Source organism: Brassica rapa, chromosome A06 (genome assembly GCF_000309985.2).
Source record: "Brassica rapa cultivar Chiifu-401-42 chromosome A06, CAAS_Brap_v3.01, whole genome shotgun sequence".
In the NCBI taxonomy this organism is placed as follows: domain Eukaryota; kingdom Viridiplantae; phylum Streptophyta; class Magnoliopsida; order Brassicales; family Brassicaceae; genus Brassica; species Brassica rapa.
In genome coordinates this window covers 3,603,623-3,615,940 of record NC_024800.2, presented here as the reverse complement: position 1 = coordinate 3,615,940, position 12,318 = coordinate 3,603,623, and the positions used below count along the sequence as shown (strand labels likewise).

The following is a 12,318-nucleotide window of genomic DNA, read 5'->3' as shown; positions in this document are numbered from 1 at the left end:
CCGCAGTGGCCAAGGCTCGAACCCAGGGGCGGGCACTCCAGCTGGAGCTCATTACGTAAATATGCATATGCATTCATATTATCCAAATAAAAAAACGGAAAGTTTCTATTTTACGTAATAACGAAAAGATGAGATCGAATAAATTTACATTGGAAGCCAACAAAGAGGCACGAAAAATCATTTGGACGTCATCGCTAGCTTGTATGACTCATGCAAATGGAGCACTAATCATATATAATCCTCCTCAATGTAGAAAGCATTTCGTATAAACCACTCAATTATCCAGCTGACTCTGAATCACCGTTAACTTTTCTTGAATTTAACAACATACAATTTTAGTATATGTTTTTTTTTCTTTTTGTATGCATATGTTGTAATACATCTTTTTGGCCCGGATCAATGTTATTTTTCTTTATATTTATTAAAACATAAGAAAGTTAATTTTTATGATTATTTGGCAGTTGCTGATTTTTTTCTTTGTTACTGACTAATAATAAATTATTAAAATATTTTTAGACCATCTTCAATCCATTTTAATTTTTTTTATTGAAATTAGAATGTTATATAGGTAGAATTCAACCCAATATCTCTCTCTATTTTTTTTTTGACAACCTATATTTCTCTATTCTAAAAGTGTTATTTTAGTCTCTACAAGAACTTTTAAATTCAAATAAATACCCTAACTACATATATGAGATCTTTATTTATACAATTTCAGTGATTATGAATTATGAATTTTACTTTTCTTTCTTTTGGAATTTTACAAATAATCACAGTTATATTTGTAATTTAAATAATCCAATCAGCTTTCTGAATTTATGGTTTAAAAATACCCATGATACTAATTTTAATAATTCAACCAGTTTGGTTAATCAAGCGATAAACCAAACCCTTGATTCAATATTACAGAAACGTGTTTTTTTTTTCAAAGGCAAATTGGTTGCTTGAAGCTTGAGAAAGACATTCATGCATGCGTGCTACTTCCATTCATTCACAAGCTCCACCTAAACCCATGAATAAAACGGAAACCGAAAAATAGTTCAGAAAGACAATTAATTTTCAGTTATTTTTTGAGAAAACGCCAATTTGGGATATTTTAGTAATCAACAAGAAGAAAAGTTAAATAAAGTGCCATAAATATCAAATGATACAAAATCACCCGTTGTTTCGTGTGTCCTATGCCCTAAAAGAGAGCACATGTGTTGCAAGTAAACTTCATTCTCGAACCGTTTCTCACCTTTCTGTTTAAAACATCTCTCTCGTAATATATAGTTTTGTTTGTATGTATATTTGTATATATACATTTAATTCACATATGTATACATTTGCGACTATAAATATAAAGGTCGAATGGAAAGAAAGATATATTTGTGGGAACTAATAATTAAATGCTCTAAAGAACCCACCTCTCTCTCTCTCTTTTTCTTAACTTGGTTTCTCGAACTATAATTATTGACTAGTAATAGTAAGAGAAAAAAATATAGAGTATAAACATAATTTTTTGAAGAATATATTAAAAGAGAAGATGGTTAAATCGAGAGACTTGTTGCCGTCCTTGGCTATGGTGTTGGTGCAAATCGGCTACGCAGGCATGAACATAACGTCGAAGATGGCTATGGAATCCGGCATGAAGCCTCTCATTCTTGTCGCTTACCGCCAAATCTTTGCCACTATCGCCACCTTTCCCGTCGCATTTTTCCTTGAACGGTACGTACTAATTAGAATCTAAACATATGACTCAGTTTGTTACAAAAAAAAACATATGACTTAGTCAACGAACGATTTTGGACATGCATTATTATATGATTAACAAAATTGCATTCATGAAATGTTGAATTCATATTGTTTCTTTGGACAACATTGTTGTAAATATAAGTTTAGTTTTATTAGTTTTATGAGCTTCAAATTAATTAAGGTTTCTTACATGCTTATTGAGTCTATGTTTTAAGAAGATCAGCAATAGAACTAAACTTTCGTTGGCAATTTCAATAGTTAAAATTTTCTTCTAGTATTTGTTTTGGTTGAAGTTAACATCTGGTTCGTCTTACGTCCAACTGAGAAAGTACAAAACGATTGTAGAACGATTTTCCCTCTTCGTTTTTCTTGCATCAACCAAACTAATTACTTTCGAAAGTTTAACAAATACTAGTTTTAATTAATTAACATGAAATATCGCTTACATTTAAAATTTTTGTCTGGTCAAAGACTTTTAAGGTTACTCCAATAAGTTAATTAATAATATTGTTAGTTTGAATGGATTTTAATTTTTAGCTAATTAATTTTCAACATTTAAAATGAGTTGGCAAACTAATTAATTTCCATTGATTAAATAATAATTAAGAAAAGGAGATTAGCACGGCATCGTTTTATTTTCCGGAGATTAACCTATATATGCATAGTATTATGGTAAGCTTTAGATTTGTTAATGACTAACTATTTGCCGTTATTTTAAGTGTCTCCGGCCATCTAGAATCGTCAATCATAGCCATTTTGTCGAGATTGTACGTAATTACATCATCATAGTTTCCGGTTCTCGAGAGAACAAATGAGAAATGTGACGCACTCTCACGCAGTCCATGCGTCACGTTTCTTTCTTAAACGGAAAGCACAAACAGATAAACAAAGCATTAGTTCTAGAATTAAGATGTGAATTTGATTTAAACCCCTTAACCCTGATTGCGATGAGTAAACATTGTTTTCATTATCACATTCGATGTTAGACGAATTAATTGATAATGAATATTAACTAATGAAAACATAAATTTCGTACATGGTTTCTTGTGTGCAGTAAGACAAGACCGAAGATCACACTAAGGGTTCTTGTCCAAATCTTCTTCTGCTCTATCACCGGGTATTTACATATATACACTTTGCCTGCCAACATCAATCTCATTTTGAAAACTATATTATTAGTACTTATTTTAAACAAGCACATTCAATAACTTCTTACCAGTTAGCACTTAGCAGAACAAACAATATTTTAAGAAAACAGAGTTCTTATAACACGGTTTATCTTGATTTTCTTCGCAGTGTGACCGGTAACCAAGTGCTCTACTTCATAGGACTTCAAAATTCATCTCCCACCATTGCTTGTGCCTTAACTAACCTCTTGCCGGCGGTCACTTTCCTACTCGCCGCAATCTTCAGGTTATCTATATATCCTTAATCAAGTGTCCATCATATACTAAACTCGTTAGTGGCAACTTTTTTTTATAACTCAAAACAACATTTTCAGACAAGAAGCTGTAGGGATTAGGAAGGCATCAGGACAAGCCAAAGTGATAGGGACAGTAGTATGTGTGGCCGGAGCCATGGTTCTCTCCTTCTACCATGGTCACACCATTGGCATCGGAGAGTCCAAGATCCATTGGGCATATGCTCAAAACATCACTAACCATGGTTCTGATTCCAATGGTTCTAACTTCTTCTTGGGGCCTTTCATGATCATGGCTGCTGCCGTTTCTTGGGCCGTTTGGTTCATTATTCAGGTAATTTATTCAATCTGGAAAAACAACCTGAACCCAACTGAAATAGCAGATACCTAAAATCGAACTAATTTTAAATTTGGCTAATGCCAAGCTTTTTCTTTCTTTGTTAAGAATCACTATATTATTTTTTGTATACCTTTTTTTTGTTTCAGTTATCTTTTAAATTTTTGAAAAATTAAACTGAGTAGAACTTAATGAGTTGAGGCTAGTCAAAATTAAAACGCGTACGTATCATAATGTATATAGATTATTATGGTTGAATAATTTTATTTTTTGTTACAGACGAAAATGAGTGAAACATTTGCAGCACCATACACGAGCACACTTCTAATGTGTTTGATGGGAAGTATCGAATGTGGAGGCATCGCTTTGATCTCTGATCACAAACTCGCTGATTGGTCTCTCAGCTCTCCTCTCCGCCTCATCTCCGCCCTTTACGCCGTAAGTCCATTTACGTATACTATGCTTAGATAGTTAGATAACAATCTTAATTAAGTAAATGTATTTGATATTTAATTTTAAACGCAGGGAGTGGTGGCGTCTGCGTTAGCGTTCTGCTTAATGTCATGGGCGATACAGATAAAAGGTCCTCTCTACGTCTCTGTCTTCAGCCCATTACTGCTCGTAGTTGTAGCCGTTTTCAGCTGGACTCTTCTTGAAGAGAAACTCTACACCGGCACGTATGTGTCTATGCTCTCTCTCTTTATAAACATTAATATATATAAAACCGGATGATGATGATTTGGATGATGTATGTGTATTAGGTTTATGGGATCAGCACTTGTGGTTATTGGGCTGTATGGCGTTTTGTGGGGGAAAGACAGAGAGATGAATGAGAATCAAGACGAAGAAGAGAACCAAAAGAAGGTGAAACAAGAACAGAAAGTCAAAACTGTTGTTAACGAAGATATTGAATCGAGATTGCCTGCGGTAGGAGGAGGAGCAGCAGCAGCATCAGGTAGTGGCAACGGTGCCACGAGACTTGTATCGCCTTAAAATGTTGATGCTTCTTTGTCATATAAGTATGAGCTATTAAGTCAACTAAACTGGATATCCATGCCTTTTTTTGTTATAAAGCATATTTAAGTTACTTTACTGGTTGATTTTGAATTTGATGATAAGATCTATAAAAACAAATAAAATAAGATAAAATCATCGACCAAAAATAAAAGAATAAATCTTTACAAAAAAATCTCAAAAATAAGATAAACACTTATGGCAAAAACTATAAACCATTTATAAATATCGATAATGATTTGTGATACCGTGTATTCAACAAATCCAAAGAAAAAAATTATGTACTAATTATACATTAATAAAGATTTTAGAATCCTAAAAATTAACGCACTAACCATCGGTAGTGGAACCTAGGAATGAAGTGAACGAGCGTGGAAACCAACTAGCAAGACGATGAGGAGGTACAAACAAGGGGTACAAATATCGAATGTTGAACATGTATGTGAGTAGAGATTTGCAATAAAGAAGCTTCTGAATACATTATAATATATCTGAAAAAAATTGCTTATATTATCAAAAGTTCAACAATCATATTATGAAGTAACCATACGACTAATGATTTTTTCCATGGCCGCTAAAACATTTGTCTCTCTGTTTTTCTCAATCATCGGATTGATATTATAACCGGGCACATTAAAATCTGTCTTACATATACCAACACCATATGAAACCTCATCCATGAGTCCGTTGATCTCAGCGTAACGTTCATTGTTAAAGAGAGATACAGCATTCGTGAACGATGCGTTCACCCGAGCGTACGCTTCAGCACACTTTTGTAGACCGGGCCCGCTTCCAACTTTTGTAATGATCGTGACGATGAAGGAATCTGTGTCAGCCGATATTCTTTCAGCTTCTGTCACTGTCACTTTCAAGAGATCTTTCATGCTTGGGGAAGTAGCTTTGGCAAGGATCCCATTGCAGAATTTGATGTCTATTGTCTGTTTGCAGATTGCGTCGACTGTTTGTTGAGTGTTCGCTTCTGCGATGGAGCAAACGAGTGTAATCGCCAAAAATATAAAAAGAATGCGATACATTTTTATTCGTTTTTTTTTCGGTTTGTGAGTTGCGAGTTGCGAGTTGCGAGTCGGTGGTGGTTTGAGAATGATTCCGATGATATCTTTATATATGAAAATTAGGCATCTTAATAAATTAGTCAATAGTCAAACAATTTTTTCATGGGTGTATATTAGCTAAGTTTTGTGCGAGTATAAAGATATCGAAATCTTCTTCAGTTATAGTCAATGTGATATATGGAAGCATACCAGACTGAAGAAGATTTTGTTTGACTACGTAAATGTTTGATAGACTGAAGTTTAAGGAGTTGCATGGAATCTAACTTTGGTAAGCTTTTACTGATTGTTTATCCACAGAGGTGTGGACCTCTACAAGATAAGTAGGAATAAAGGAGTAACAATTAAAAGGTTAAGAGAAATATATATATATATATATATATATATATATATCTTATTATATAAAGCTTGGTTTTCAAAGTTACTAATTAACACGATTGTGATATGTAGCAAATATATATTCAAGATTGTGACATGTGTTAAACTATCTCCTAATTAAAAATATATATAATTAGATAATAACAAAAAAAAACAATTTGTAAAAAAGTAACTGTAAATATTATTTAATAATAATTTTTCTTTTTAAAAATCTTAAGCAAATAATTATATGATAGTAGGTTTCCTTTTAATATATCGACATGTGTTGAAATCTCTCATGATTAAATATATATGTTAAGATAATAAAAACAAATTAAAAAAAATATTTAATAGTAAGTATTAATTTCAAAAATTATTTAATAGTAGCTGTTTCTAGAAAATTTCCTTTTTACAAATCCTAAACAAAAAAAAAGATTTGTAAAATAATTTATTTAATATTAATTTCCTTTTTCTAAAATCCTAAAGAAAAAATAATTGTAAACTATGATTTTTTTTAGCATTGTAAAATATGATTGAAATAACTAGGTTTCCTGATCTTCACATGTTTTTGTTTCTTCTTAAACTGATGTTGATATTTTTGTCATAATTGTAATGATGATGTACGTTAGTTATTGTCACAATTATACTTTGGCGTTTGTACATATAGTCAAATAGATGTTATGCAGTTATGCTGCTGTACAAAAGTTAATGTGACTATTATACTTATATGTTTTTGTTCTTATCGACAATATAAATTGGTTATATTGTTGTAGTTAAGTTAATGTCAAATTATTTATGAATAATCGACTTTTCTATTTAGGTGAGTTTTTCTGCATGTCCTTTCATCTAAACACATCTAAACTGATGTTCACATAATTTACCTTCTTAGATAGACAACAAATTGCTCTTGCAAAAGAATGCAGCTCCTGTTGAATGCATTACAATGTCTATATATCAAGATTTTCAAATTTACTTTTGAAGAGAAGAATTATCTCATCGAAAAAATAATGCTTACACCAACGAATAAGGAATGAAACGGTTGGTAAAGTGGATAACTATATGTTAATTTGCTTAGACGGTGAGCAAAAGGAACATTTGAGTTCTGATAGTATTGATAACGACAAAGAATAAGTTATAAATCAGAATATTATGTATCCTACAGATTTTAAATATGTTAATTTATTCAGGGATTCCAAATCACTAACTTGATCTCAAAATAGATGTTCCAGTCATGTTATTAAGGAATTTAAATCATCGAAAAGATTTGCAATGGAAAAATTTAACTAATAACTAGCCTAGACAACATGATTACTGAAGCAGAAAAATCCTAATCGAGATCAATAATCAACAGATTCTTATTCCTAAAATAAATCTCACACCAACAGATGCAAGATGGTCTCTCATGGACAATTGTACGCTTCACTATCAAAGAGTCACTACAACTTCATGACTTTAGAATTCTTAAAGTAGACACAAAACATATTGACAATAGTATTCTACAAAATATTGTATATAAAAAAAATCAAAAATATATGATATATAGAAAGAGGTTATAGTCACACTATTGATGCTAAGGTAGGGTATAGCGGAAAACAAATTTGATGTTTATCAAGCAATATATTTGATATTTAGCTTAATATCAATAATACATATTGATTGGTGTCTTATATCTTGCATATTTACATTGTTTTGATCATTCATTCCTATACATTTTGATCATTTAGAATAGAATTGAGGCATTTTTAGGTCCCTTTTGCATTGCATAAGTATATATTAGATGTTGAACTATCCATTGGAGTTCTTGGAGGTATTTAAAGGTATTTGGGATCAAAAAGGAGTGGGAAAGTGATCATTTGGGCGAGTAGAGCACCAGAGCGGATCTTTGCAGCGACCTATATCTTTGTTTACCCAAATTGCAGTCTCATACCCTTTAACCTCACCATTATTTGAAGCCAACATTATTTTGCTTGAGTGAGGTCTTTTTATTGATAGCATGTCATGTGCAAAATCTTGAAAGTATTAATGTCGTCTAACATTAATTTTGAATTTTTTTTTGAATTTTCTCACACAATATAAATAATATAGATAGTTTTCATCAATTCTATATGTTTCAATCAACTATAATATTAAAAATTAAATTAAAGTGAACTATTTATAGAAAAAATAAAAAAATTAATAGACTATTTTAAAACACCATTATTGAAGTAGAAATACTAATCAAAATTTATGTAAGAAAATTGATTATTATACTAAAATAAGTCTTACACCAGTATATACTAAAAAAAATTCAAAAACTAATGTGAAAAATATTTTTCATTCTTTTTATGTTTTTCGTAAACTTAAAACATCAAACACGGGTCCATATCTAGTACTATATAATTTTAAGAACTTTTAGTCAAACATATAATGAAAAACCATAATACACATTGGTAAATAGACTTACAATGAAAACTAATAAACCTTTATAATTTATAACTTCTAATTTATATTTTTGGAACAATTATTATTTATTAGAAAAACTGAGAAAACGAAGCTATGTTTTTAGTGGATATATTAAATCTGAAATTTCAAGTGAATTATAATGAGTCAACTAAATTAGATATCCATATGTTTTTTTTTTGCAGCAAAGCATTTCTCAGACCAAGGTAAATCACTTATGTCAAAAACTATGAATCAAATGATACCGTGCGAGTAAACATCACGGAGAAAAATAATAAAGGATCAATAAATAAGTGTTCCAATTACCTAAAAGTTAACACATCGACCTTCGACCGATGGTGAAATCTGCAGGCTAAGTGTGGAACGGGCGTGGACAAAATCACAAAAATAACATATATCACTTGTGGCAAATTAAATACTAGTGTATTTTACTCTCATTTATCAAATTATGAACATGTATGCGAGTAGATATTTGTAATTAAGAAGCTTCACAATACATTATTTATAATATTTCTGAAAACATTTGTTTATACTATCAAAGCTTCAACAATCAAATTAGGAAGAAACCATATGACCAATGATCTCTTCCATCGCCACTAAGACCTTTGTTTCTCTGTTTTTCTCAACCATCGGATTGATATGATAACCGGGCACATTAAAATCTGTCTTACATATACCAACACCCTTGGAAAGTTTACCCGTGAGTTTGAGTATCTCACCGTATAGTCCTTTATTAAAGAACGATACAGCAGTCCTTTACACCAAAAACGATACAGCATCCGTGAACGCAATGTTCACAATAGCGTAAGCGTCCGCACACTTTTGCAGACCGGACCTCTCGTCTCCAGCATCTCTAAGGAGTGTGCTGATGAAGAAATACGTCTTGGCCGAGTTTCTTTCAGCTTCTGTCACTGTCACGTTCATGAGATCTTTGTTGCTTGGGGAAGACGTAACCAGCTTCTTGGCAAAGATCCCCTTGCAAAATTTGTTGTCTATTGTCTGTTTGCAGATTGCGTCGACTCTTTGTTGAGTATTCTTATCGAGAAGAGCTTCTGCGACAGAGCAAACGAGTGTAATCGCCAAAAGTACCAATAGAATGCGATACATTTTCATTCGTTTTTTTGGTTTGTGAATTGTGATTCTATGATCGTTTGAGAATGAACTCGGCGACATCTTTATCTTTGAAAATTAGGCATATTAGTGAACTCATTAATGATTCAGTCAATGGTCAAAAGAAAAATTTGTGGGGGCATATATTCCGTGTGGTCATTTGTTTAGCTTTTAAATGTGCGTTTTGTCATTTTTCAAAACTGATTGCATGTTTTATAACCTTAATTTTCTGTAAAATCACGTCAATGCCGCTCCATCAATAAGTACATATATTAATTTAACAATACATAGAGTGTACCAGAAGAAAATTAAGTCAATGTCTTGATATATTGTAAACAACACACAAAAGAAGACCTAACTGAAGAAGATTTTGGTTGACTACGTAAACGTTTGCAGATTGAAGTTCGGTCTTGCATGGAATCTAACTTTGGAAGCTTTAACTTATTGTTTATTGGAGAGACATTAGGAGTCCTGGAGTAGCAAGTACAAAGTAAAGAGTAAAAACTAAAAAGACAACACACTATTTACTATAATATAAAAACCAATAAACCATTATATGCATTGGTAAAGAGTTTTGAGATGAAAATTAACAAACATTTACAATTTATATTGTTTGGAACGATTATTGTTTACTAAAAATGAGAGAACATTTTTGTTAATAAAAATCAGAGAATATTTTACCAAAAAACATAGAAAATATATGCTATGCATTTTAGTGGGTATACTAAAACTATGTGTTATGGAATCAATGATTTTAAATTTTACTATAAAATCTAATTTTATTTAAAATAATTGAAGTAGTGAATCTTAAGAGATCTGCTATGGTTTATGGTGGTTTGTTGATAAAAATTTATAAATCCAAATTTTATGTTTTTTAATAAGGTTTTTTTAATATACCTAAATAATCTAAAACTTATTAAAATCAAAGATAATCCAAATCTTTCCAAATACTATATTGGACTCTCTCTTTTTTTTTTCTGTTACAAACTGCTTATTAATCTATTACTTACTTGATCTACATCATTGAAAAAGCAAGGCTCGGTAACAACTGAGCTAAGCAAATAACCATTTCCATTTGTCACCATATACCCCGAAACCGCAGACATGTTGATCAAGATTTTCATCACTCTGCCCTTCTCTATTAAAAGCTTCTTCTTGTTCAGAGGAATCTGAAAATCGGTCCTGCATCTTTTCAAGATCTTTCTTGTGGATAAAATGTCTATGATCATACGTTCGTAATCTTCCTGACAAAACTCATGGCGTACTTTCAAGAAAGTACTGGTTTCGTCAGTGTAAGCCGTTAGACAAGTGTTGAGACCAGTCGTCTCCTCAGGATCAGGATGTTCACGCAAGATGTTACCGATGAAAACATATGTATCACTGGCGTGTTCAGTAGCGATGCGGAATATGAGATGTGTGAGATCGAAGAGATTCATTGTTTTTGTGTCTAAATGTTTGTGAATGATTTCTTTGCAAAGTTCATAATCTACAGTCTCAGCGCAAATACTATTGATCAGTTCTTGTGTCGGACCACCGACTTCGAGTGCTTCCATGTGATGGATAAAAACATAAAGAGCAAGAATAGTTATGAAGCCTCGCGGGAGTTTCATATTTCTTTTAATCTGAAAACTGTTTTGCATTCATCAGGTCCAAGAAATGAAGATGTATAAATACTTGTGTAAGCTTGAGGATTTATGTCTTAGTTTGTTAATTAATGTTCCAAAATTACTGGTTCAACTGTGTGTAGGAAAACAATCTTTTAAACATAGTTTATAGTTTGATTTACTATGATAATCCTTTATTAGATATCTTTGGTTTATACCACTTAAATAAAAAGGATCAAGAAATTCAGAAGATGATGTGGAACTCCGATCATATTTTAATTTGTAACAGTTATCCATAGTTTAGATTAAATAATAACTGTAATAAATAGTATATATTTAGAGCAACATTATGATGATGACGATGATGATACTATTCTCCAACAATCGATATAATTTTGGTAATAATAATTAAAAGAAATGACGTATATATATGATGATCAAGCAAATTAATTTTTTTACAAACATTGCTTATGTGTCCTCTTTACATTTACTTTCACTAAAAAAATGTGGTATCTTATAATAAAAATGATGACATGACTTTTAACTAATTGTAACATAGACAATTACATTTAATGTTAATTTATACTTTTGGTAAAAAATTTAAAATATATTAACAACTCATATATCATTATTAAAATAAATCTAAATATAACATTCAATAATATAATTATATAATATAAATTTTAAAGTATTATTTAATTCTATTTATTATAATTATTACCCAAAACGATTTTTAAATTTTCTACAATTTTTAAAAACTTATAAATTTTTAATTGTAGTATCATTAGTTTCTTTTATATATCTAAACAATTTAGAAATATTGTTTAGTTTCACTTTTTTAAAAATTATACAGTTTTATATCAAAATAATTTTTCTTAATTTTATACAAGTTGATTAAATATATTTTAACCAAAATAGCTATATATATATATATATATATAAATCTATCAAGATTATAATTTTAAATATGTACATATCTATTCTTAAATATAATTTAAAATAGAGAATTTGTTTTTATCTTAATTTTATGTTTAATTAGATAAAATTTTACATTAATATATTTTTAAGAAAATAGTAAACTTTAAAATATTAACAAAATTCTATCAATAAATATAATTTACATTTAATTTTTTATTGATGCACATGATGAAGGAAAACACCTAATTGACAAAAACAATTGTGAGATGAAAACATGTTATTGGATATTAATTGTGATATGATCTCCCTCATGAC

The 12,318-nt window shown here is 30.6% G+C and overlaps 3 protein-coding genes and 1 pseudogene across 3 annotated transcripts; 1 reads left to right on the top strand and 3 right to left on the bottom strand.

The window, feature by feature from the left end:
• The first annotated feature begins 114 nt into the window (after nucleotides 1-114).
• On the top strand, nucleotides 115-4,598 carry LOC103871709 (WAT1-related protein At1g09380). Its single transcript, XM_009149986.2, has 7 exons — nucleotides 115-1,707; nucleotides 2,789-2,851; nucleotides 3,031-3,147; nucleotides 3,236-3,488; nucleotides 3,771-3,929; nucleotides 4,017-4,168; nucleotides 4,253-4,598. The coding sequence occupies exons 1-7, from the start codon at nucleotides 1,526-1,528 to the stop codon at nucleotides 4,482-4,484; spliced, it is 1,158 nt and encodes a 385-aa protein (XP_009148234.1). The 5' UTR covers nucleotides 115-1,525; the 3' UTR covers nucleotides 4,485-4,598.
• A 397-nt stretch (nucleotides 4,599-4,995) lies between these two features.
• On the bottom strand, nucleotides 4,996-9,783 carry LOC117125971 (annotated as a pseudogene).
• On the bottom strand, nucleotides 5,039-5,539 carry LOC103872176. The gene has a single exon (XM_009150518.2). It carries the CDS (start codon nucleotides 5,537-5,539, stop codon nucleotides 5,039-5,041), a length of 501 nt encoding a protein of 166 aa, XP_009148766.2.
• LOC103871711 lies at nucleotides 9,336-11,838 on the bottom strand. Its single transcript, XM_009149987.3, has 2 exons — nucleotides 10,492-11,838; nucleotides 9,336-9,952 (listed from the first exon to the last, which is right to left on the bottom strand). Exons 1-2 carry the CDS (start codon nucleotides 11,119-11,121, stop codon nucleotides 9,944-9,946), a joined length of 639 nt encoding a protein of 212 aa, XP_009148235.1. The 5' UTR covers nucleotides 11,122-11,838; the 3' UTR covers nucleotides 9,336-9,943.
• Nucleotides 11,839-12,318: the final 480 nt, after the last annotated feature.